Here is a 26917-nt window from a genome sequence, read left to right as displayed (position 1 = left end):
AACTTCCTGCTTGCTTCCAATCCGTTTTGGTTTACCAATGCAAGGATGATTGTCAGTCATGTAAACAGGCACAGGGCTCATTCTTTTTAGGGGGCTGGTCGTTCATTTTCAGCGACTGAATGAATAGGAGCCCACTCACACACAGGTACATCGTTTATGAAAGGAAGCACCAGGTTGGTATTTTGTATTAATATGCTATGCTATTTCTAGAGGTGTAAGCCTCTAAGCTCGAGGCTGCCTGCATTGTGCTGATTGTTGTACTGATTGATGTTTGTACACAGTATCCTCATTTTTCCTCGTCACTGATATTAATTTGCATTATACAATAGGTTGTTTACATTTAGACTGCAATCATCCTATCCATATATTAAGTTTATCGCAGGTGAACGTCGTTTATGCTGACAACATTCGTTAGCCTGACCACAGTATCATCAGACACATCACACGATTCACACATGCGTTCTATACTTCTCTCTTTTCTTGCTCATCGCATTTCACCTTTTTATTAATTGTTTCAAAACGATCAAAGGGAGGAGATGATTGTAGTATACTCATGTTTGTGTAAGTGTAAGTGTTTGTATTTATATTTTACAGTCGCTTCCAAACATGGCTTATTGATTGCTTGTGACGGTGGTCACGCCTTTGAAGAGCATCACTGGCGCCAGTGCGGTGTTCACTCACTGTGGGCTGTGTGTTCACTTTCATTACAGGTCCATTATACATTTTTTGAGCGGTGCCTCGATCCGCTCCATTACGCAGCTTTGTTATGTATGTATGCGTACGTACGTGTCCCAGCACGGACACCCCCACACCCTACAGTGGCCAGTAGAGTACAGCACAGCGTAAAGTGGCACAGACTACACTACAGTAGGCTATGATCGGGCACGTTCATTCCGGGGACCCCCCCGAGGACCCCCACACGGTACTGTCTACTGTCATTTCTCCACCGTTTCGGACACGAGGCCCATACAGGCACCCTGGGCGCGTTCATGGGGGTCTATTCATGTTTCAAAGACTTTAAAGACTTTTCCCTCAAATAATCACAGTACAGAGCACAGTATACACTGTCTAACACTACAAATAAAACACAGTACAGAGCACAGTACAATACAGTAAAATATAACAAATTAACAATACATGTATAGTTGCATGGTTTGCACCACTCACTTCACACAGGTGTGATTTATTTTTTCATGCCGTAAATTACTGTATTCATGTAGGCTATATTATCCAGTTACTCACCACGTAGGTTAAAAAGCCATTGTAAAATAGCTTTGTTCGCCATCCGGAATGTGAGCCAACAGTATAATAATGGCAACACCTGAGAACTTGAGAAGTCTCAAAAGAGGCAGACAAAAGCGCAGAGGCCAAGGAGGATCAATCCAACCTCATTACACGATCCTGCTAAATGTGCAAAGCTTCTCCTTCACTCTAAATTTACACGATTCTTATTTCAGAAGTGAGATTCTACCACATTCAGTTGTTTACTATCACAAAACGACAGTGTCAGGTGTATTTAAACCGCAAGGAGCTTTTTTACAGTGTTGTAAAAAAGTACTGTATAGGCAATCTGCTGGGCTACATTTTGCCTTCGTCAGAGAAGAAACATGGACAACTCAACAGAAGGTCAGCAGTCTGCCCACTTGCCCAGTTGCTGATTCACATGCATCATTTGGATCTGTCTGCGGCCAATTATACTGCAGCTCTCCTCAGTCACACAGACCACAGGAAATGCTATAGTTATATGGTTAGATCTCATTATGGGCCTCTGACTAAACATTCAAGTTAATATCAGACGTTACATTTTCTTCCCGGGTCCTAATTGCTCCCCCCATGATACCTTGTCACTGCCTTTTTCATCCAGCTCTGCTTGATTTTCACTCTAGTCTGTTTTCTTCCTTTTTGAGTGGTGCCTCCGCTCCATTACGGAGCTATGTCCGTCTGTCCATATGTCTGTCTCTGTGTCTGTATGTATGTCAGCACAGAGTAATGTGGCACAAAGTACACTACAGTACGAGCCCTGGGCTGTTCCTGGGGCTCTGGCTGTTCCGGGGACCCCCGGGGGAACCCCACATGGTAACTGTCATTTCTCGATGGTTTCGGACACAGGGTGGCTCGCCGGAATCAAAGGGCTTTATTGGCATGAGAAATCATATGTTTACATTGCCATAGGTCAATTTCTTTCTATGTACAGAAGTCACTCGATACAGATAATTAGAAGACCATTTGATATGCTTCTATCACAGCAGCTCACAAATCTTGCTACACAGTTTTTTGTCATTTGCCATGTTTTCAAACTCTCCTTGGGTGATTGTAATACTGTATGTGTCTCTGATGTCTTGGTACAATGGACAGGCGGTTTGGAAATGTAGCTCAGTTGCCCCTTCATTTTGTGTGCAGTGGTTGCATAGTCTGTCTTTTCTGGAGACAGGTCTGCCTATATGGCCTTTCTCAGTCACAAGACTGCTCAATGAGTCTGTTACCAAGTCAGGATTTTTCTTTCTTTTGGGTCGGTCACAGTGCTCAGGTATTATCTTTTAGTCTCCACATGGACACACACACTCCCTGGATGCCAATGATGAACCTCTGCCCCAAAACATTGGCTTTCAAAGTTTGAAGGATTGGCCCGGTTTGAACAAAAAGCCTCAAATCATGAACGCAGCGTGCAATTTAATTGAAATCTTTCACATACTTTCCTACTAGGTTGAGGAATATACCGGTATCCCACCCTTTTCACATTTCACATTGACCAACAGGTGGATTTTTGCAGCACACATTTTTGGAGTCATCCACTCAAGTCATCCAATTGCCATCCAAAGCGTAATAAGAAATTGCACCCTTTTCACATTGGCCTGTTATAGCACCACCATGAGGCCACAACCTGACCTGCCCTGGTAGAGACCTGTGCCCCGAGGGGCACTTTTTATAATCTCTTTCTGCAGCCCTTCTGAAAAATAAAACGTAGAAAATCACACTCATGTGAAGTGAGGGGCGATCTAACATCATATAAACAAAGTATACATCATCACATTCCGGCCAATCACAATTGGTGTCCTCACCTTTCTGTTATTCCGGCCAATCACAATTGTCGTCTTCAATTTTCTGCCCTCACTTTTTTGAAGGGCGCTATAAACAGCTATAGTACTGGAGATTCTGTCTGAACATAAACATTAAATGCCATTGACAATGGATGGAGAATTTACGTCATATGTGTCTGAGCAAAGCGGCATATGTTACGTATGTCGGTGGGAACTCTTGGCCAATAAGGGACCACCATGATTTTTTATACTCCATATGTACTTTGCTCAGCCAATCAAATCATTGCTAGTAAAATTCACACGCACACACAAAGCTGTCTCAAAAAAGTTAATGCAATGTATAAACTTTGAACTTGAACTGGAACCTCTCCTCCCTTGACCCACCCTTCTGCTCCCCCTCCCGGTCTTTTCTCCTCTCCCGGGGCTCCAGGTGCTGCAGCCATGACCGTGTCGCTGCTGTGGGCAGTGGACGTCTATGGCCGCGTCTACAACCTGTCCACCGCGGGGCAACAGTGGGAGCAATGCCGCGACGCTCAGCTGGAGTTCAAGCGCGTGGCTGCAGCTCAGCAGTGCTGCTGGGGCATCGCCTGCGACCACAACATCTACCTGAACGTTCACGCCTCCGACCTGCCCATCCGCTACCAGGAGGAAACCTATGAGAACCAGGTGGGTCTGATCTGATTTAGCACAGTTTAGTACCTCAGGAATTCTAGTGTATGAAATCAACTAACCAACTGTCTAATTGCTTTCATTAACAAATGTTTTTATCCATTTGGAGCTCCATGAGGTTAGATGTTCACACTTGTTTTTTGGTAACTACTACTAGATACATTTACTAGACAAATTTGACTGGAAAACCCAAAATGGGAACAAAATTTGCTGCATACATCATCATACCTGGATGTTATGCAGGAACGCCTTACTGAAGGGCAGAAAACAACTTTCTGGCCTTGACAGCCCATACATCTAAACAGAAAATGTGATTGTATTAAACAACATTAAACTCACCAACATTGTAGCTGTACGGAAAGCTTGAAATATCCTCTTTCTATCTGCAAAGTTTTAGTTTCATAAAAATCCACCATAGACATCTTATGAGGTACTTTCTGTCAAGAAAGTCTGTGCATGTGATTATTTATCAGAGTTTGGAAGCACTCGTTTTCAATAATGTAATGTCCTGCCGCTTCCTGCATTATGTGCAATTTAGAAAGGTGGTATGCAGGGCCGTTGAGTGATTTCCAATGAGTGCATCCAAACTCCAATGCCCTATGCTGCTCAATGTTTTGCCACGCAATCTAGATGAGGGTGGCGTGTCCCGGTGGAAAAGTCATGCATGTGCATACTCTATACTTTGCAGTTTGCACTCTATAAAAAGTACTGCCGAAGCAGACAATCCGCAGCACTCCAGGTTAGAACAAAATCCTTCTAGGTGCAAGGCTCGAAGATACAAGTTGAATTGAAGAAAATGCCAGCACTCATGTCCTTTTCACATGATTTTATTTACCTCTGAAGAGAGTGGACAAGACAACGTACGTGTTTCGGCCTGGTTGGCCTTCCTCAGCTGACAACGCTGAGGAAGGCCAACCATGCCGAAACATGTACGTTGTCCACTCTCGTCAGAGGTAAATCAAATCATGTGAAAAGGACATATAATGAGTCCTGGCATTTTCTTCAATTCAACTCTATATAGTACAGCAAAGGAACATGGAGCCAAGAAAGGCAAAAGGCATGCTTGCACACAGACACATCAAATTACGAGAACCCTGTCCACAGAGGTTTTGTGGTTGCAAAAGATCTTTTGTTTTTAATGATGAAAACTGAAAGCCCATTTTCTATCATTATGGAACTCCCTGGGCGGTCTCTTCTCCAGCATTATGGAACTCCCTGGGCGGTCTCTTCTCCAAGGGAGTTGTCACTGACATTTCTATATGTGTGTGTGGGCTCTTCAATCCATCTTTGCATGTCTTTCTGTCAGAGGTGGAATCCCGTGGACGGCTTCTCGGAGCGCCTGTTGCCGAGCGACCGCTGGCAGTGGAGTGATGTCACAGGTCTCCAGCACCAACCGCTGGACAGCTTTGAGCTCCCTTCGGCCAATTGGGAGTGGGAAGCTGACTGGCACGTGGATGAGAACTTTGAAGGAGAACCCACTGAAAAGGAGGTGAGTGTCGTGATGTTTTTTTCTTTTTCTTTTCACAGCATTTCTGCTCACTCTCTCTATTATTCTGCCTCTCTTGCTCTGCCATACCTTTGTCTCTCTATCTCATCCATAAACTGTAGTGGTTTACCTTCAGTCCAGACTTACTGTATCATTCTGTCTAGTCTAACTATCTTTATATCATATATTACAGTATGTTTCTCTTTGGAATCAGTCAACTTTATTGTCACAAAACGGGTTTTCAGGTGTAAAGAAGTGAAGCCTGATTCACTATGCTGTCACTCTCCATTTCTTATCATTATCTTTGTCATTAAGATAAGATGAACCTGTATTGAACCCAGCAGGGAAATTCACGTTCTTAAGTCTCTCCTGGTCTTTTACTGCCCAGCAGTGCTTTAGCAAGAGAGTATTTCAATGTGTGTGCAGGGCTGGACGTACGCCATGGACTTCCCTGCCAACTACACCAAAGACAAGAAGTGGAATTCCTGTGTCCGCCGCAGAAGATGGCTCCGGTACAGGACATATAAGGCCAGGGACAGCTGGGCCCAGGTGGGTTTTGTATTTGTGTGATCAAATCAATTTACTAAAGGAAATGGACACTGAGGATTTTACCATGTGTTGTGTATGTGTGTGCTTATCTCTCCGCCGATGTACTGACAGATCCCTTCACAGCAGTCAGTTCTGCCAGACCCCTTCAACGACATCAGCTGTGGAGGCTGGGAGATCAGCGAGGAGCCCAGAGGAAGACTGTCACTGTGGGCAGTGTCCCTGCAGGGGAAGGTACAATACATACGCCGCATGCGCACACACACACACACACACACACACCAGGGAGCACAGCTGCCACCTTATCACTAACGGGAACCCATAAGTGCACGCACGCATGCACATACGCCCGCACACACACATACACACGTCATGATGCATACTCAGTGATGTAGGCTGTGGTGAACACACAAAGCTGTAATACACGAACACTATTAAAATGACACCACTACAAAGGTGTCCATTCAAAAACTGACAGACACCCCTGTCCCCCTGTCCCACCCCCCCCCACACACACACACACACACACACACACACACACACACACACACACACACACACACACACACACACACACACACACAGAGAGAAACATGGTTGTCTTTGCTCTAAAGCCCACGGCAAGGTCACACATCACAATGTTCTGAGACATCAAACAAACAACTCGGTACTGCACACATTTACCACGCTACTGTTTGTTCTGTTCTCGCTCTTGCTTTCTCCACATACAAACCTCTCTTTGTCTTGTTGCTTCCGTCTTCCTATTGCCTTCATTTATCTCCTCTTATTCTTGCTCTGTCATCTCTCTTTCCGTCACATTCTCCTGCCTGGCCATCTTTTCCTCCATTGTATTCCTTTCTTCCCTTCACATCACACCCTGTTCCTCTGTTTTCTTTTCTCTCACCCTATCTCCCCCTTCCCCCCTCCTTCCTCTCTTTCCATCCAGGTGTGGTTCAGGGAAGGGATTCAGCACCACAGTCCGGAGGGCACTTCTTGGGAGGAGATCTCTGTGCCTGGAGAGGTGGTCCAGATCAGCTGTGGTCCAGGGGACCTGGTCTGGGCTGTGCTCTGGGAAGGCCAGTTCATTGTCAGGGAGGGCATTGGCCGAGACTGCCCCCAGGGTAGGTGTCCTCCTGGCCCTGGCTGGGCTGCACTCCATGGTCTACTCTATCCCTTTACAATCTTTCACTGCTTCTCACTTTAACGTTGTTCTCGTTCCTGCATGGTATTCATTGTGAATTGTGTGTGTGATTTAAAGTGCTGTATTTTACCATAGCTGAGTGGCTAATGAGCCTGCCTGGGGAGCCAGAGCCCCTGGTTGTCCCAGGTAAGATTCCAGGCCAAAAATGTGTAACCCCTAATTGCTCCCTGAGCGCCATAGAATGGCTACTCACAGTTCTTAGTATAAATTTCATGTAAGTGCAAAATATACAGTGACAAAAAAACACCCTAATGAGTGTGGACCAAATTATTATCTTTCTCATTTATTATTTACTGTTTGCGAATATTTCACATCAACTATTAATTTGGTGATGCCTCATTCATACATATTGATACTTTTATTGACCTTATTTGTGCTCTGTATGGATGTAGTTATTACACAAACAGCAGCAAAATAATGCAAATTAATCACACAAAATAAAACACTCACCTTGAGGCTGAATGTGGGTATCAAATGTTTTGTTGGTATTGCTACATTTTTAACAAATATTTTTGATATACAGTATTATTGTGTAATGTGTTGTTGAACATGACCGTTGCCTTGTTGCTGTTCTCTTGGCCGTGTGCATAATTTAAATTATTTAACCAGGGCTGCCTGGTTAACTAAATTAAATTAGATTATTAAGGATAACATTGTTTGGTTACCAGGTACGTCCTGGGTGGTGGTGGACTCTCCCAGTTCAGAGGTTGGTGCCATCCATGTAGCTGTGGGTGTCAACGTAGTGTGGGCCCTCACCAAGGACAACAAAGTAAGGACATACTGGGAAGTCCTCCAAATATGAAACGCTACTTAAACCTTATACACTTCGTTGACAGGGTTCCCCCAATGGTCTGTACTTGTGCGTGTGCCCTCCTTTTTCCCTCTACCAACCAAATCTCTTTGCAGAAAATAACAGATCTAAAAGCTTGTAGATCTTTTTGATGATCGAATGTTCACCTATTTTTGTAGAATTGCCTATTATGACATGCCCAGGATATGAATGCTAGGTTTCATGTGGTTTACATTCTGTTGGTCTAGCACACCCAAAAAATAAAGCTTTTATGATATAATATATAGACCTGGTACACAGCACATAGGAACAGAGAACAAGTACAGGAAATAATAGTTCCCTGTGTTGTGAGTTATTTAAGTATGGTGCATTTCATTCCGTCCAGGTGTGGTTCAGGCGTGGGGTGAACTCTCACAACCCCTGTGGCTCAGGGTGGATCAGCATGGTGGGAGAAATGATTGTGATCAACGTGGGACTCAATGACCAGGTGAATCACAACCCATCTGTTAAATCAGGGAACATAATACATAGTAACTTACATACATGTTTAGTTTAATTACATTTTAAAACACAGGGCGGTACATACATTCAGCCAATTAGCCCTTCGCTAAGTCCCTCCCCAACCCGTCCTTGTCCAATAGGCACGTTAGCAGCGTGGAGACAGGGCAAGCTGTCCTCCCCCATAGAGATTTCTCCATATAAATAATAGATCATTTCAGTAGCAAGAGCATCAAAATGTCTTGTAAATCTAGTCAACCAGGCCTGCAGTAGGCTATGCACTGGACACATTTGCATGACATTATTTAAATAAACTAGAAAATGACAAATCAACTTTTAACAACCACCCGACAGGAGTTTTCATGTTGCACGGTAAGACTACGGTCATTAGTATTATTGCCATCACCTTGGTTGGTCAGGTGTGTAACGTTAAGCTGTGTATATGTTCAACAACACAGCCAGGCGAAAGCTTGACCAGCATAGCAACAGTTGCTTAACTATTTGGATTGGCATTGGACAAACCCATTTTGGGGTGGGATTTATGAAGGGCTAATTGGGCATTGCTTTTATTATTATTTTTAAACTGATGTTGTGGTGTGCTGTGTAGATGTGGGCCATCGGCTGTGAGGACCGGGCAGTTTACTTCCGACAAGGAGTGACATCCAGTGAGCTCAGCGGGAAAGCCTGGAAGGTGATCAGTGTTCCCCGAGATGGAGATCGCTCACACTCCAGTGCCAGTGCTGGCAGTCTGCACAGGTGAGGGGACAAAAGTTTAATGTTGCAGTGGAAACTCACTGCAAGAGTGCAACGCTAAAATAAAGATGGTCTGCAATGCATATATTTTGGGATGACTTACCGGTACTTACACACACACGCACATGAACACACGCACATGCGTAATTAAGACACTCATCATTATTTTGACAGAGGGTGAGAAAATATAATCAAGTACTGAATATGCTACACTTGTTTTATAGATGGAGTGCTGTGCTTTTTGTACTTTTTCTGTTTTGTTGCTCTAATAGACCCCCAGGTGTGGTTCTAATATTCAAATAATGATGTCTTCCCTGTGTATTTTTGGTTTCTTCCTGAAAGCTGAAAGCATAGTTATTAAAAAATATAGATGCCTCATTGGCCGCTGCAGTTCATTGGAGTGACGATTTATGTTTGTGTAGGACGAAGTTCGTGGATGGACACTAAAAGCTGGATATAGGAGGGGCTAGCGCCCCTCAAAAATGTTTTCATTTTGTTTCGCTTCATTATTCAGACTGAAAGCCCTTCCCACGACAGCAGTTTCTGTGATGATAAATAATATGAAGCCTTTCAGTGTTTGCAACAACTGAATTACACAAGTCGTATGTATACAACACATTCTAATTTAAATCTAGATTGTAATGAATCAAAGTGCAGAACACCTTGCAAGGTTGTGCTATGGGCTTATATTAAATTTTTCTCTGTTTCCCTCTCCGTCATTCAGTGCTGGCTGTTTCTTCTCTGGTGAGGTCCGTGCCCAGTCAGTGAGTGATGTGGAGTCAGACACAGAGAAAGAGAGAGGCCCAGCTGCAGCCAGTCACATTGTCCCCACCTATGCCTCCTCTGAAACACTCGCCGCAGCTCCCGATGGCCCCACGAGTGATCCCCCTTCCTCTGACCACACCGCTGACACTCCAAAACCCTGCATCCCCAAAGTCACAAGCGACAGCTTCATCTCTGATCTCGTCTCCGACCGAGACCCAGGTAAGACATCCGGCGCCCCGTCTATCCCAGAGGAAGAACCGTACTCGGCCCTCGCCCCTCCAGGACTTCAGGGGGTCCTCCCCCCGAGCAGGTCTGGGGGGCATCTAGAGTGGAGCAATGTGGACCTGGAGGAGGCTCAGAGTCAGGAGGACAGGGTGGTGCCTGGAGCTGTGCTGGACTCAGCCGATACCTGCAGCTTGTCCTCTGTGGCTACCTACAGCCTGGCCCTGGAGGAGCCTTATGGGATCGATGAGCATCCACTGTGGGCTTGGGTCAGTGGCGGAGGCTGCTCTGTAGACTGCCACTCTCAGCTCAACTGGTTCAGCTGCTCTCCCAACTCTGCAAGTGAGTGTAACTGACAAACCGTTTATGTCCAAAACATACCAATGGTGTCAAGTCAAAATGTCAAGGTGTGTGTGTGTGTGTGTGTGTGTGTGTGTGTGCATGCATGCGTGCGTGCGTGCGTGTGCAATTTTTATTTCCACCAATAATGACATGCCCAAAATAGGGATGTCGGGTTGAAAGTGATTAAAATCTTTTTAGTGTTTAGAATGTGATACAGAATAGTGAATAAATAAATAGAAATCCAAAAGCAGGGTTTGAAGGGTATTGGACTGAATTTGATAAAGAAAAAAAGTGCACTTTTATCATCGTACATTATCCATTCATTGTCAATGGGAATATAATCTTTGTGTAAGACAAAAAGAGCCGATTTGCTCGTCAACATATGACGTAAATTCTCCATTCATTGTTGATGGGAATTTAATGTTTGCTTAAGACAAAAATCTACACTAGCTGAATATAGCGCCCCTCAAAAATGACAGTCGTCATTAAATAAGAAAGAGATGGATGGATGGATGGATAAATTCATTGATAGATAGATAGATGGGTTATTAGTTGATTGTTTTGTCTCCAGCATTGGCTCAGTCCGTCCAGAACCTGAGTCTGTCCATCAGCCCAGCGCAGACAGCAGCCTGGAGGAAACAGATCTTTGAGCAGCTCAGCGAGAGGACCAAGAGAGAGGTGGATAACTTCAGACACTATGAACAGGCAATCGAGCAGGTACACACTACACACACACACACACACACACACACACACACACACACACACACACACACACACTATATGGAAAAACAGTCCGTTTCTTAATTCATTCTGTTATCTATTCTAGCAAATGGAGTTGTACCGTTATCTCTTACAGAGTTAATTTATTTCTTCTCAGAAAGAAAAAACAGTGTCCTATTTCAAGCTTTTTTTATCCAAAAATAGGCATTTGTTCTCTTCTTTATTTCCTTTTTTCCCATAAGTTCATCTCTGTTTTTGCGCTTAGCTACAGGGGTCTGAAATTGTGCAGCAAACTAAGTGAATGCTGTCACTGTGTTTCAGTCGGTGTGGGTGAAGAAAGGAACCATGCAGTGGTGGAGGGACTGGAAGCCACATAAGTGGGTGGATGTCCGCTTTGCCCTGGAGCAGTTCTCTGGTCCAGATGGCAATAAGGACGGCATCCTCTTCATCTACTACAACTTTAACGAGGAAAAGAAGGTGAGCCACTGGAAGTAGTTAGCTGCTTCCACCACACAATCAGGCTTATGAACGAACAGTGCCAGGAAAATTAAAAAACATTACGCTGAGGAACTCATAGTTTTCTTAATACTATTGCTATCGTGGTTGTTAAGGCACAGTCTTCAACAAAATGTCTCTATTTCTGCCCCAGCTGTCAGACTGTGTTACTCTGCCCTCTGTATGTCTCTGCAGTACCTGCATGCCTTCATTAATGAGGTGACCATTTTGGTGCCTGTGCTGAACGACTCGAAGCACTCGTTTGCCATCTACACCCAGGAAAGGACCAAACAGAGGTGGCCAATCAGGCTGGCTGCTGCCACGGAGCAGGAGATGCATGACTGGGTATGGCAGTCTGTCCTCTGCACTTTCACTCTTTTAGAAGGGGGAGTTGCATTTAATACAGTAGGGGTGCAACTGCACTTATTATGTACAAGTTCACAATCCATCATGAGCTTGTACTGTTGTAGGTAGGATATTTTTTGCCTGACGCTGTTGTAAGTAACAATAAAATGGGACTTAAAGGGAAACTTTTTTTTTTTTTTTGCAAAATGATGAAGACAACTCTCTCCTGGGGGACTTTGGGCTCACTGCTAAAATCTAAAATATCTAAAACCACTGATATTACACACATAGTGTCTCTGATGTCATGTTACCGGCCTAGGTGCCTGGACCGCTCAGCCGTGGCCCAGGCCCTTTTCTTAGTTTTTAAAACTTTAGTATTTTTTCAACCAAGGTTAATGTTTTAGGTTTAGGAGAAAGTAAAAGATGAGGGTTCATTTTTTTTCATGTGCTGCTTTCTTTTTTTTTTTTTTATGATTTACTATAGTCTTAACAGACCCCAATAAATTACATCTGGCCACAAAAGATCACAGGATCTACTGAATGTGAAGGGGGTACTATAGGGGGCTGCCATACTGTGTTGTCACCCCCTTCACATTCAGTAGATCCTGTGATCTTTTGTGGCCAGATGTAATTTCTTGCGGTCTAGTAGGACTATAGTAAATAATAAAATAATAAATCGCTATAAAATTGTGTCAAAAAATACATATTTAGCCCCATGTTCGAATTCCCCCACCCCCCTGTAAAAAATAGCTAAAATTGCTAAAACGAAAGATAACCTAAAACATGAACCTTGGTTGAAAAAACTAAAGTTGTCCTTTAAGTTCTCTATTCTAGTACATAGTAAAGTAAAGTGCCAGGTGGTATGCACAAAATGGTTCACCATTTTTATGCGTCTTCCTCCCTGCCTGCCGTTCTCTAGCTGGCTCTGTTGAGCGCGTCGTGTTGTGACTCCAGGGGGATCCAGGGCCCTCCTTCCAAACAGGCCATCTGGTCAGTCACCTGTAAAGGGGACATCTTTGTCAGTGAGCCCTCTCCTGGTCTGGAGGCAACACCCTACCCCACACCCTGTGAGCTAATGTAAGAACAGCAGAACTGTCCTAACCCCCCCTCTCTGCTTTCAGTGTTTTTTCTCTGTTATCCTGTCTTGAGATAGCAACAGTTCTGGAGTTTGACAATATAAATTATAGTAGGGCTGCTTAATGAATATTGCATAATCATACGGCACTATTTTAGTTTACAGTCATTCATATAATATCACAATTTCGTCAGTTTTGATTTAGGAGGCCCATCTGTCTGCAGTTTAATATTTGTCAAGAGGTTAATATAATAAGCAAAAGATAATTATTTTATTGTGACTTAGATAAAGATGGGGGTGGCGTCACACTGGGGACATTGGTAAATGGCTACCGAGTGGAGTGCTGAAGATTTTTGACCGAAAGAAGTATATTTTCAAGCTGGCTCAGGGGGAGTACATAGCACCAGAGCAGATTGAACTCCTGTACTCTATTGTACTGTTCTGTACCACAGGTTCTGGCGTCATGTGGGGGGCCACCTGCGTGTGGTGGAGTGTAGCAGCGCCGGGGTGGTGTGGGGCATTGGCTATGACCACACGGCCTGGGTGCACACCGGGGGCTACGGCGGAGGCTTCTACCAGGAGCTGGCCAACAGCACAGACAACATCCACACCCAGACGGATGTGAAGAGTGTCTACATCTATGAGAACCAGAGGTGGAACCCTGTCACCGGCTATAGCAACAGGTGATGTACTGAAATAAAACTTAAAATGTGAAAGGTTAAATATTGAACTGTAATTGATTTTTTTCCCTTTTATTTTAAACTGTGGACTCCTCTTGTTGATTCATTTGAAGCATTCTTCCTGTGTTGTAGAGGTCTGCCTACGGACCGCTATATGTGGAGCGATGCTTCAGGGCTTCATGAGTGCACCAAGACCAACAGTAAACCCCCTTCCCCTCACTGGACATGGGTAAGTACTGTACAAACACGCTTGCTTGCGCACACACACACACACACACACACACACACACACACACACACACACACAGATAAACATAGACTATCACTCGCACACACCTATTCATAAACCTCCACTCACACATAGTCAATGTATACACATATTGTACGAACAACAACCTTTAAACATGGAAAATCATAGTAGTAAAGACACGTACGTATAGACACCATCCTAATGGTTCAATCTACTGTATGTGGTCTATTGAAGCAGACTGAAAATTCACTCACAAATGTTTACATGCACATCGCCAGCTGTTAGCACAATGATGGCTCATTAGTGAACAAGCCCCTCCACCTCCCCAGGCTCCTCCTGAAGTAGCATTTAGGTCATTGTGTCTGACATGCTGACATTTATGTCAAAAATATCTGACTGAAATATATTATGAATAATCGTACTCCATAAAATACTTCTTTGGTTCACTTCAGAGTTAGTGTCAAAGTGTCCTTGAGCAAGACTCTGAACCCCTAATTGCTCCCGATGTGCAGGTTGTTGCCTTGCATGGTTTCCTCTGCCATCGGTATATGAATGGGTGAATGTAATGCACAATCTGCAGTATATAAAGTACTTTGGATAAAAGCGCTATATAAATGCACCATTTACCATTCAACATTTACTTCCTGTATGTGGCATTTGCAGGTGTCTGATTGGGCTACTGACTATGGTGTCTCAGGGGGGACAGACAGGGAGGGCTGGCAATATGCTGCAGATTTCCCAGCGTGAGTTTAACACAGCATTCTTCCTCTGCCATTTCCATTTGTTGAAATCATGTTCTTTCCCACAGTTTAGAAAGTGCATTTAATTTCTGTTTCGCTTCTCCCTTTGCTCTTCGTCTTCGTCTCTCCATGCAGTTCATATCATGGTTATAAGACTATGAAGGACTTCGTACGTCGCAGGCGATGGGCCAGGTTTGTACTGTAGAAATACAACACAGTTATTTACCTTCACAAGTTCACATTGTTTGTTCAGCACGCTGCGAGCTGCTTTTTGACCGTTTGCTCAGCTGTCCAACATGACATGAGGCTGTCCATGCCTTTATGTAAAGGATCCTCTGTTAACAATATATTTAATAAATATCGGGTCAGAAAGAAAATCACAGAGAGGCTTAAGGTGTAAAATACAGAAAGTTTGCAACAATTGCAAACAACAAAAACGTTTTAGCAATAATTAGTATAGCGGTTTACATGAAAGTGAAACAAACTAATATTAGTGCCATGAGACATACTGTATCTACTGTATAGTTAACATTACCCTTGAAACAATGCAGCTGCGACTCTTAACAGGTGTGTTTATTTGTCCTCATAGGAAGTGTAAATTAACCACCACCGGGCCATGGCAGGAAGTCCCGCCCATCCCGTTGAGTGACCTGACCATCCTACCATGTTCGTCTCAGTGCAGCGTGGAGGTGGTGCCTCTCTGGGCCATCAGCAACAAGGGAGATGTGCTGTGTCGTCTGGGGGTGACCGCACTGACGCCTGCTGTGAGTCACTTCTAAAGTTGTAGGGGTGCATCCTGGTGGGGGCTCCTCACTGGCAGGTGAGTCAGTAGGATACAACAGCAATGACGACACAAATGTGTGTGGCGAATTGAATTAGTCTATTTAATCAATAATAATCGATAACTTAATAAAACTATCAATTAATAATCAATTCCTATTTTGGGCATGTCATTCATTATACTGTAGGTGAAAAGTAGGTGAAAAGTATCATAAATAGTGAAAATAGCAGATCTACAAGCTCACAATGCGTATGGCACCGCTGTGTGACAGTATAAAACAACACTTTTAACTTTGCTCTCTAGGGCTCATCATGGCTCCATGTAGGAACAGACCAGCCTTTCAAGTCCATCTCCATCGGGGCGGTCAACCAGGTGTGGGCCATCGCCAGGGACGGCTCGGCCTTCTACAGGGGCTCTGTGTCTGCACAAAGCCCTGCAGGTCAGTAGGAGAGTGCTAGAAAAACTAAAGAACTGTACATTGTTGTAGTTTTGTTTCCCTATTCTCTTACTTTCTAGGATGCCTCTGCTGTTGCTTTTCGTGATCTTGTTATTGTATACGCACGGCATGTCAAGAAACATCTCTGGAAAATTACATTACTAACTAACCAAGTGAACACAGTTGTGAAAAGAAAACCTTTTGGCTTAAGGTCCTTACACGATGGGAGACTGATGAATGAACGATTCAGTCAGTGCGTCGGTGAATATTTCACATCTAACTCTTAATTTGGTGATATTTCATTTTTACAGGTTCTTGCTTTTACTCACAGTGACAAATCGACCTCATTTCGGAAAGTGAATTATGACTCTTTATCGCTGTGTAAAATGTTCTGTGTGGATGTACTCATGACACAAACAGTTTGAATTAATACAGATTAATTGCACACAATAAACACTCCTGGTGTGTGTGTGTGTGTGTGTGTGTGTGTGTGTGTGTGTGTGTGTGTGTGTGTGTGTGTGTGTGTGTGTGTGTAACGACCTTTACAGATAGACATGATGTTGATGTGAGTCTGAAGCTATTGGTTTGTGTGTGCATTATGTCTCCCTCTGCAGGAGACTGTTGGTACCACATTCCCTCACCATCAAAGCAGAAGCTGAAGCAGGTGTCTGTGGGAAGGACATCAATCTATGCTGTAGATGAAAATGGTAAAGAGACTATGTAGTACTTTCACATATGTTGGATATAGGAACACTGATGGAAAAATATATATAATAATGAGTTTTGATGTGCCATGTAGGGCTTAATTTTATGAAGTCCTTCATTCTAACAAAACACTACAGTAGGAGGTTTCATTCATTTTCTCTTCCCTCTTTGGTTGAAATGTGTGTATAGAATTGTTAACATGAAAATTTGCAATTATCTTGGCCCTTCATGGTTGCTCTCTTGCTTTTCTCTGAGTTGAAGCTTTTCGCTTCAGTTCTCAGTCTTCTGTCTTTTCATACTGAAGGAAAGGTGCTTTTCAGTCAGTTGCTTCTTGTCTCGACTCTCGACAAGCCAGGCTTTGTCCCTGTCAGCCTTCCAACCATCCCTTGAGCCCATCTCTTTATATCCATGTAGGAAAAAACATTTTCCTTAAATCTTAAAGATGTAGTGCCGTGATTTTTTCAGTTTTTCATGTGTTTATGAGGTGACAGTACTTCATTAGACCCTTTGGTGTGGTTGTGTTATGTGCAATGATGTCTTCCCTTTGTATTTAGGGTTTCTTCCTGGAGGCTGAAACCTTGACAGTCAAACTTGCCAATGAAAAAAACAGTGATATAGTGACATCACAATATCATGCCCTCCCCCTTTATCATACAACAACAGCTATGAGTGTGGCTTCAGTTCAGGTGGATCAAATTCACCACCCACCAGGCATACTTAATGAACTGGTGGGCGTGTCCACATAAAAACAACATTTTGACAAATAGTGTACACTTTTTTTGAAAAACAATCTTCCTCCTTATATAATAATAATACCTGATGATCACGTTTTAGGGTGGAAAAAAATCACGGCACAACATTTTCAACATTATAGATCACTCTGCCTTCAAACATGTGACTACCAGTACAGTGTGTGAGAAGACTGGTGATTGCCATATTTCAGTGATTTACGTCTGTTTGTCTGTCAGGTAACCTGTGGTACCGTCAGGGTGTGACTCCCAGTTACCCCCAGGGATCATCCTGGGACCACCTTTCCAACAACGTACGCAAGGTCTCTGTGGGACCTCTGGACCAGGTGGGTGCCACACCTACATCTCAGGATTTACCCACTTAAAGTGATATTTCACTTTCAAAAAAGGTTTTGGTAATTTCATCGTCTACTCAGGTTTATATGAACAGTGAACACCCAAGACAGTTTTTAAGTTGCTTGATTCAGTATTTAGATATTTGATATTCATTTTAGCTGCCCTGCCCCCTTCCTGTACAATCCTACATTGTAACTTCAAACTCTTCAAAACTAATTTTACCGATGATGGATTCATCGAAAACACCCAACCTTTTTTATGGTGACTGATTTTTCATTTACTGTTTTCATTGATTTTTAATAATTCTCAAAACAATGATTAAAAATAAATGAAAACAGTAAATGAAAAAGCACCGCCCCCTCATGTATTGGAATGACACCAGTCACCAGAATAAAGGTTGGGTGTTTTCGATTAATCTGTCATGGTTAAAATTGATTTTTAAGTTATAATGGGTTTGTATAGGAAGGGGGCGGGGCAGCTAAAATGAATATCAAATATCTAATTACTGAATCAAGCAACTTAAAAACTGTCTGGGTTGTGCACATACTGTAAGACTGAGTAGACGATGAAATGACCAAAAGTTTTTTTTAAAGTGAAATATCCCTTTAAACCGTCTAGTCCAGACCAGTCGTCTAGAACCTTTTTTTGCTTTGATTTATATTTTAAATGGGAGCGCTGTGTATTTATTCTATGCTGCAAACGCCAGCAGTGTGACGAGGCACTGAGCACCTACACGTATACACGTTGGCGTGTTCATGTGTGTGCGTGTGGTGTTTTTATCTGCTTGCTGCTCTGCTGAAATATTTTCAACTAGGGTGTTTTAGGCTTTGCATTTTCAGTTACGTTGTGGTGGACAAGTCCCCTTAGAGAAGATACAGCTTTAGATTTTGTTAATTGTTCAGCTGCCCTGTCAGCCCTAGGCGTTATTTCTATCAAGGAAGCACACACAACTCCAATTTGTCTCAATCTCTCTGACCATTTTACCGGATGCACGCCTGCACGGTCAGGAAAGCAACTTTTAAACAAGAGAATACTAGCACTCACGGAACTGTCCTTTTAAAGGGAAATTCCACTCATTTTCAACATTATCCTATGTCATTAATATACCATAGTGAGATCAGTAACATTATGAAGTACCGGTACATCAACAACTCTAAGGTATATTAATGACATAATAAAATTTGTGGTATTCCCCTTTAACACAATTTGCCGGGATTACTTCAAAATAGAAGCTCGGGGTGCCGGGAAGATATGGCCGCTTTTACACGGTAAAGCCCCCCCTTCCGTTCCGGGAAAAAAACAGAGACATATTTTAGCTTGCTTAACTTTCTCTCGTTTCGATAAAATCGATCGGTGGTCCCTCACATTCATATTATTGACAGGTGAGAAGTCAGAAATGAAGAGCTTAGTATATCCATCTGATCAAAACCACGGAGAGCGCCCTAGATTAGCAGATACGAGGAATTATTTTTGCAGAGGTAAACTAGGAAGTAACCGGGACCGCGGATGAACGAAGAGCGAGTATGATAAAAAAAGTTCAGAATATTCTTCTCTCATTTGATATAATTGAAAATGTGCTATGACGTGTGTAAACGTCCTCTGGATCCGTCGGTTGGATTGCTTATGAGTTTGACGTGCCCACACGTACGGTCTGAACCATTTAAGGGACTTTATTGTTTCATAATGCCCTAGGCGTTATACCACAACCATCAGCTTCTCTCTGTCCTTTTATCATTCCTCTTACCTAGGTCAAATAAAGGCTGCCAGCCTTTATTTAAAATGTTGGACATTAGTGATTGTGTCAGAAGTATATATTATTTGACTTATATTACTACTTACTATATTTTGTGATGTCATCATTGGTGATATGTAGGTGTGGATCATAGCAGACAAGGTGCAGGGCAGTCACAGCCTGAGTTGTGGGACAGTGTGTCATCGCCTGGGGGTCCAGCCCATGGAGCCTAAGGGACAGTCGTGGGACTATGGCATAGGAGTAAGAACCCACAGAACATGACTCAAGACCCTGTCTTTACTGTGAATGTGTTTATACTGTACATTACTTCACCAAATGCTTCCATAGTGTGCAATTTGGATTTTTTTATTTATTTGCATTTGTATGTCACCAATGCATTATTTTGTATTTGTATTATTTTTGTCTGTCTGTCTGTGTGTGTGTCTCTCTCGCTCTCTCTCAGGGAGGATGGGACCAGATCACAGTGAGAGGGAACTCCATGGAGCCTCCTAGAATCCGTATGCCTTCCCTGACGGACCCCGCTGCTGTCCCAACCCCCGTCTGGAACCAGGAGGAGGTCAACGGCAATGCTGTGGGACACTGAACACATGTATATATATACACACACACACACACACACACACACACAGCACCGTAGTGCTAAGACACAGTCACACACCTTATTCATTATTTGCAAATATCCAGTGCAAAAATGCTGTTACATACACCATTCTCCTCTGCTGTCCTTGTGTGTCAACATTTCATTTTATTCCTTTGTGTCATTTTAAGGACATTGTAGGGCATTCTGATGTCATATTGCCATTGCTATTAACCAAATACCATTTTAATGCTAATCCATAGATATTGTACATTTCTATCTTTTTATTTTCTGTTTTTAATTTGTTAGTTTTTAGTTTTTGTGGGGGGGTGGCTTTTATTTATTGATCATGATGGATGCTTCATTCCATGACTTTTTTGTCATGTTATCATGTCTTAGTTATATTTTGCCTATGTTGTGAAAGTGTCAGTGTGGTGTTTTTTTATGACGTTTGAGGAGGGTTATGGTGTGAGGATGTTTTTATGTACAGTATATTTTGGGCCAGTATTTATTTATATGATAGGATAGATTCTACCTCAGTTTCCTGTCCTACCGTAGAGCAGGGGTTTCCACAACCTTTCAGCTCGAGATCCAAAAGAGAAATTCCCATACTACCGGTATCTATATTTACTGCCGTTGGCTGTGTTCTATCTGTAAATACAGTGTTTCTGTGACACAACATCGTTCAAAGGGCATTTAATAGCACATATTCATATTTTTGATTGTCCAACATGGAATGATGATTATTGGGTACACACACAAGCTTACAATTTAGAATACTATGGAGATTAATCCCGCCACTAAATTACATTAAGTGTTCTATATGTAAATGGTGCCATGGAAACATTATACTAACCATATGGGTTTAATGCATAAGATGTTTGTTTTACTGTTTATTTTACTGTCTGCAAGTCGTGACTTTTGGGAAACACTGCAACACAGGAAACTGAGGGCAGAGAGGGGCAAGACAATGCAACACACTACCAAAGCCAAAATCAAACTGGTGAAGATGTCTCGATTTTGTGGTCAACAGACACATGCATCTGGTCATCTACCACTACCAGCATGCCCCAGGTGTGAGGAAGGTTGAATTAATTTTATTGTGTTACTGAGACACTGAACAAAAATGTCTGCAATGGAATTTGTAGTAGTAGCTGTACTCATGCTGTACACAAACTACAATTATGTGAATAGAACATCAATATGATTGTTGTTTTTAAACTGCTGGGAATAAGGTTAAGACTAAGAGGTCTTTCCGTAAGGCAGAAGAGATACTGTAGCAAAATAGATATGGACTTATGGACTGGATTTCTGAATCTACTGGAGTGACTCGTTTGTTTCAACCATAATGTTGCTTCCCCATGTACCTACCATGGGCAAATCTTTTATATTTCACGTCAATGTTATATATTATTGGACAATGTGCAATGTTGAGCATTTTCCCACAGTACACAGGAACGATGGCCACTGCTGACTAGCCTGGGAAGCATTATGATCCGGTCTGGAGCGGATGATATCGCTACATCATGTTGTAGTATTGTTTTATAGTCAACAATCATCCGGAACTTCCTTTTCCCTCAAAACGATTTTTCTCAATAAAAGCTGCAGGCTATGAGAGCTTTTATTGTTATTCTTACGGTTTGAGGGAAAAGGAAGTTCCGGATTATTCTTCCTGCCTGATGACTACAAAACAATACTACAACATGACGTAACGATATCATCCGCTTCAGATCAGTTCACACGGCACTTTTGTAACACAGACCAGGCTTTCCTCCGAGGTGGAAAGCCTGGTGACGCGAGGTTACTGCTGACTACTTCTAAAAGTCTTTGGCCCGCTTCTTCTCTCAGGAAAATCTGACTTCCAAAAGAACCCCTCAAACATCTTTGCATGCTTTTTCTTTTGGGTTGTTAACTGATGTTAGCTGAATAACTGATGACTACTGTATAGGCAGCATACAATATATTGTACTTTAGTTAAAGAAAAAGTATATTTTTGTTAAAAAAAACTAACAAATCTGTGTTCAAGTATTGTGCACAGTGCATATGTTGAATTTTTTAAGTTACAAGATGGCATGTTTGTACATTTAACGAAGAACGAGCTAATTAAGGAATTAACTTCTGTCCTATAACATACATAAACCGCTTTGACAACCAAACCAGTGAAACCACATAACTTGAGGCGTTAGTTTAGTTAATGGGCAAATGTAAATAAATGTACATGACAGTTGAACTGTGCAAAGAAATGTCTGTATTGTGTTTATGAATAATGTACTGTACTGTACTGTGCAACACATGAAATCTGGAGTGTTAATTTAAGTTTAATTAACATGAATTTTACTGTGTACCATTTCTGTCGACATTTTTCTGTGTATGGTGTTATGCATGGTGAAAATATTATGGCATTCATCAATAAATAAATGTTTATTGATAACTCAATGATTCTTTTTTCTTTTGATTGTACAACTGTACTGTGTCTCAGAGACTCGGACACAACCCATTCACTAGAGCAAATTGATTTTCGATATCAAATTTACCTCCAAGCCAGACAAGTATACATACAATCTTGTTTGAGATCATGTAGTAACATGAATGATGTTTTAGTTAAAAGAAAGAATATTCATACGCAAAATGGTCCAATGTGCATAGTCCCAAACTAGTGTTTCAAGTTCTTTTCTCTCCACTTTTCAACATAGCAGTATTTAATCAGGCAATAGAACTGCTTTTCTGATCCCATGTCTGTCAGTTATGACCAGAGGCTATTGCTTGGCAGGTTTTCAACAGAAAGACACACAAGAAGATGAATATGATTACTGAAAAGGGAAGAACACAAGTTCACAGCTTTTGCTTAAAACGATAGAAGACAGGAAATTAAATAGTGTGAGGAAAGACGAGCTTAATTCTTTCCTTGAGTACCTGTGACGGATGAACTTAAGCATTATTTCAATGTTTTAAAAGTTCCACCATAGTTCATTGGGATTCCTATCGGTAACCTTTGTATCTGTACCCATTTTAATAGAAAGACTGTATGAAAGCTGTATGACTGATTTCATTTAAGTGAATGTTTGTGCAGTGTCCCCAAACCAGTCCCATGGCTTACTGTCCAGAGCATGTTCTCTAATAAAGCCGTGTTGATAAAGACAGCTGCCTTGTGGGCCACCATATCGTGTCATGTTCAAACAGCAGTGGGTGCCTTTATGTTGATGTAATCAAAATCATCACGATCACTGGTGGAGGAATGTGATATTTAAATAGCACAATCTTCCAACAAAGAGCACGGCTTTTGACCAGAACCTGGTGCTCCTTGCTGTGATACTTATTAAAAGCAGTGCGCCTCCAGGAACCAGACGTAATTTCAGATTTGACCCCTTAAAAAGTGCTCAATCTCATACTGTGTCCTCCCTGCCTCTCTTTTCTGACTGCCTTGTGTCATGCTCGGAGACCGGCCTGGTTGCATCCTCATGATGTCTCTCGTGCCCTTTGCTGTGTGTTAGCTTCCCTGGCTGAAGCTGTGCATGCTGGTCAGGTACTCAGTCAGACCTTCCTCCCCCTCCTCCTCTAGGTGCTGCTGGTAGCACTGGAGCAGCCTAGCGGCGCTCTCCTCCGACACCGTTTCCCCGGCAGGCAGGCAGGTCCCAGACATCCCCAGGACGATGGTGGTGAGGGCCTTGATGTAGTTCTTGGCCAGGGTGAGTGTTTCGATCTTGGAGAGCTTCTTGTCCATTTTGACATGTGGGATGGCCTCGCGCAGTGCTTGGAAGGCATTGTTGAGTTTGTGCATGCGCTGCCGCTCACGCTCGTTGCTCTCCAGGCGGCGGACGTTGCGCTCTTTGGCTGCGCCGTGTTGCCGCCGGCGCCGATGGGAGGTCATGGTCTTTCTGATGCCGTTTCCACCACCTCCCTCCCTCCCTCCTCCTGCTTCTCCTCCAACTCCTCCTCGATGCTCAAGCCGGTCCCCACTCCTCAGACGCCAGGAGCCGGCGATCCGAACCGAGGCCTCTGAGCCTTCCTGTTCACTGGATCCGGGTTCTGGCTCCGTATCTGGTTCTAACTCTGGTTCCAGGTCCGGGTCGGACCAGGCCCTCCTTGCAGGTTTCACAGCCTTCCCTTTGGACTTCATTCTGCTGTCTTCTCCCCCACTCTGCCTCACTGTGTCTCTGCCACAGGTCTGACATAAAAACAAGCCAATAGAAAAAAAAATTAACATTTTTTAACTTCATAAGTTCAATGTCAAAATACAAATGCAAAAAAACACATTATATTGAGGCCTTCATCTGTTTTTTGGACCAATAATAGAGGACGTAAAAGTGAACAAGCTTTCCTCTGTCAAGCAGCCATGCATCCCCTGCCCTGTGCCATATCTAATCAACCTTTAACATGTGAAAACTGCATGATGTTGGTCTATAATCTGCACCTCTCTTATCCTACTGGCCAGAGATAATGTCCACCTCAAGGTTACTCTTGCAAAAATACAACAGCACTCACAGTAGCCTAATTCATAAAATTGTCATCACCAGCAAAGGAGATTATTGTTTAAACTAGAATTAAGCTATCTGAGGTTTAAAAAAAATATATACATACAAAAACCGATATCCTTATTAGCCTTTGTGGTGATCCTGGTCAGTAACAATTTGTGTGAATGGATATTTTATCACCAGGCATGAGACATTATTCAAAACCATAGTAAAACATTTGGCTATAATGGCTTAGGCTACCACATAAACTGTACAGAACATCTAACTACTGCAGTCTCGTTAGGGATTCAAATTATGATAGCTTTTAATTTATTCACTGAACCAAAACGATATCAGATTGTAAAGTAAACTGAAAAGCAAACCGAAAATACGTCACTTACCCCTTACAGTAAAGTTAACTTTCCACACGTGAATGTTTTGCTACAACAAAACTGACACCATCTAGTCGTCTTTTAAATCACCACAATATACAGTAAAGTTGCTGGTTTGTTGTATGCTATGTTGTGCGCGTGTCGCTGGATGGGAGATAACTGTCACATGTGTGAGGTACCTGACTGTTGCAGACTATTGTACACGTAGCGCTTGTTCAGCCAATGGGCGGTGACCATACTCCAACATTGTCACAGGGAGTTTGTGGTCAGCCAAAATGTCACAGTCATGCAGAGAGAGAGAGAGATAACTGCTTTACAATTCAACCTGAAAGCCTTCTCTGCTGCAGCGCTTAACACAACAGCAGTCGGCAGAGATAATAGCCGCATTGTTCCTTCTATAATGAGTATAGGCTCACATCTCTAAACACTTTGAGGAAGAATGGCCGCATCATGCCTGATTTATCGCACCGAAAGTCACAGATGTACAACCTCATTATGCATCTCACATGCATGCAGCTGTGAGTTTATAGCTCGGCCAAATCTAACATATTTACAAGCGTTCCTTTTTCTTTCCTCCGCCACTCCCACCACCACCACCAGGGGTTTTGAACCACTGGGCCTACAAGTATGGTAGGTCTAAGAAGTTTACATAGTGTGTGTGTGTGGGTTTTCTAGTTTAACTACTTCATTTGAATACATTCCTCTGAGCTTCCAGTCAGTGTTGCTTATCCGTAATTTAATACACACTGTACAATGTTTATTTCAGAGCATATTTATTGCTTGCAAGTTGCACATTGGTCGATTTAGTTCTCATTCACCTTGCCAGACCTGTAGAAACATTGAAATAAACGTGCCAAAGTAATGATTCTCACAAGTTAGCCTGCTGAAAACTGATGGATGGAGGAATACCGTGGTAGGCTTATAGTAGTTTTTAACTCAGTCAATTTAACCAGCAGCCAAGTAGTGAAGTAGTGCTGCTGGTTTTCATTCTAGTCAGGAAACAATTTTGATGTGGGGGTTCTACAGTAGGTGTGATGAGTGTCTGCACAGAATAGAAAAAAATGCAGAGGTCTCAAAGCCATTAGCATGACAGGACCACAACACAGAAATATATAGGCATTATAAGGCAATTCACATACTGTATGTACGTAGTGTACGTACCAACTAATGATAATCCTAATTTTTTGACCCAGCACTGACTGAGGTGGAGAGCATAGACTGGATGGTGTTGATCCCATGTTGTGTCTGGGTAGCTCAGTCGGTAGAGCTCTTGCCTTTGGACCACAAGTTCATGGGTTTGATCCCGGGCACCACCAACTCAGCATATGAGTAGCACGGCTTGGGTCGTTTGGGAAGTACTGGTAGCTGATGGTCATGGTAGGTGTGGTGCTCCGCCTCAGCAATCCATCTCTCAGGGGTTTAGCCGCTATAGCACATTGTTACAGGGACAGTATCCCGCATGTTACCAGCTGATACCGACAATAATTGTAATCGTAATCCATCACTGTGGAACTTATGATATGGCTGCAATAGCAAACAGTGTAGACAAGGCTTGTCTTTAATGCAATGTGCGATATTAGCCATTTTGTTTGGCCATTATAAAATGGTTTATTTTCTTTTTTGACCTTGTTTTGACAGTGAAGGATTACACCGATGGAACAGAATTTATGAAAACACTGGCAGTGAGTTTCCTTCATACGTCCATCATCTTCATCCGTGAGCCTCTGAAACTGTCCAGTCAAGTCCTAAAGTGTTCCTGCTTCTCTCCGACTGGTCAACTATGGATCTTCGATTAATTGTGAGTAGCTTCTCATCAGGCAGTCGCACTGACACCTTGAGATAGTGTGTGTGTGTGTGTGGGGGGGGGGGGGGGGGGAGGGCATCAATGAAACTTCACCTGCTGTACACACAGTAGAACATTATCACTGTGAGCAACAGCATGCCAGGCACACTTGAGAAAGTGAACTGAGCAGAAATTACATACAGGTGTCCAGTTCCCAGCATTTAGAGACACAGAGGCGGTCACACACTAGTGTCCTTGAGCAGTGTGTGTGTGTGTGTGTGTGTGTGTGTGTGTGTGTGTGTGTGTGTGTGTGTGTGTGTGCGTGTGCGTGTGTGC

The 26917-nt window shown here is 42.9% G+C and overlaps 2 protein-coding genes across 3 annotated transcripts; one reads left to right on the top strand and one right to left on the bottom strand.

The window, feature by feature from the left end:
- Nucleotides 1-35: 35 nt before the first annotated feature.
- Nucleotides 36-22374, top strand: tecpr1a (tectonin beta-propeller repeat containing 1a). Of its 2 annotated transcripts, XM_080788618.1 has the most exons (24): nt 36-173; nt 3469-3704; nt 5014-5196; nt 5620-5742; nt 5854-5973; nt 6686-6860; nt 7609-7709; nt 8116-8217; nt 8836-8984; nt 9706-10310; nt 10882-11027; nt 11355-11510; nt 11724-11873; nt 12793-12950; nt 13401-13631; nt 13761-13857; nt 14542-14621; nt 14754-14810; nt 15208-15382; nt 15703-15838; nt 16450-16542; nt 17509-17615; nt 19499-19618; nt 19821-22374. In XM_080788618.1, the coding sequence occupies exons 2-24, from the start codon at nt 3480-3482 to the stop codon at nt 19959-19961; spliced, it is 3630 nt and encodes a 1209-aa protein (XP_080644744.1). In that variant the 5' UTR covers nt 36-173; nt 3469-3479; the 3' UTR covers nt 19962-22374. The 2 variants fall into 2 exon arrangements, with proteins under 2 accessions (XP_080644744.1, XP_080644745.1); XM_080788619.1 differs by lacking the exons at nt 16450-16542; nt 17509-17615; nt 19499-19618; nt 19821-22374 and having other exon boundaries at nt 15208-15438.
- On the bottom strand, nt 22364-24912 carry bhlha15 (basic helix-loop-helix family, member a15). The gene is made up of 2 exons (XM_080788622.1): nt 24808-24912; nt 22364-24120 (listed from the first exon to the last, which is right to left on the bottom strand). Exon 2 carries the CDS (start codon nt 24070-24072, stop codon nt 23443-23445), a length of 630 nt encoding a protein of 209 aa, XP_080644748.1. The 5' UTR covers nt 24073-24120; nt 24808-24912; the 3' UTR covers nt 22364-23442.
- Between the last annotated feature and the right edge of the window lie 2005 nt (nt 24913-26917).

This window comes from Protomyctophum bolini, assembly GCF_963924005.1.
Source record: "Protomyctophum bolini genome assembly, chromosome: 18".
In the NCBI taxonomy this organism is placed as follows: Eukaryota; Metazoa; Chordata; class Actinopteri; order Myctophiformes; family Myctophidae; genus Protomyctophum; species Protomyctophum bolini.
Note: the sequence above shows the minus strand (reverse complement) of the source record. Positions and strands in the feature narration are given on the sequence as shown.

Bases quoted from the DNA above. Each gene is read 5' to 3' on its own strand.
- tecpr1a (XM_080788618.1), top strand. From the start codon at position 3,480: ATGACCGTGTCGCTGCTGTGGGCAGTGGACGTCTATGGCCGCGTCTAC. The intron at 3,705-5,013 runs GTGGGTCTGATC...TCTTTCTGTCAG, and splicing joins AGGAAACCTATGAGAACCAG to AGGTGGAATCCCGTGGACGG. The intron at 15,839-16,449 runs GTCAGTAGGAGA...CTCCCTCTGCAG, and splicing joins GTCTGCACAAAGCCCTGCAG to GAGACTGTTGGTACCACATT.
- bhlha15 (XM_080788622.1), bottom strand. From the start codon at position 24,072: ATGAAGTCCAAAGGGAAGGCTGTGAAACCTGCAAGGAGGGCCTGGTCC.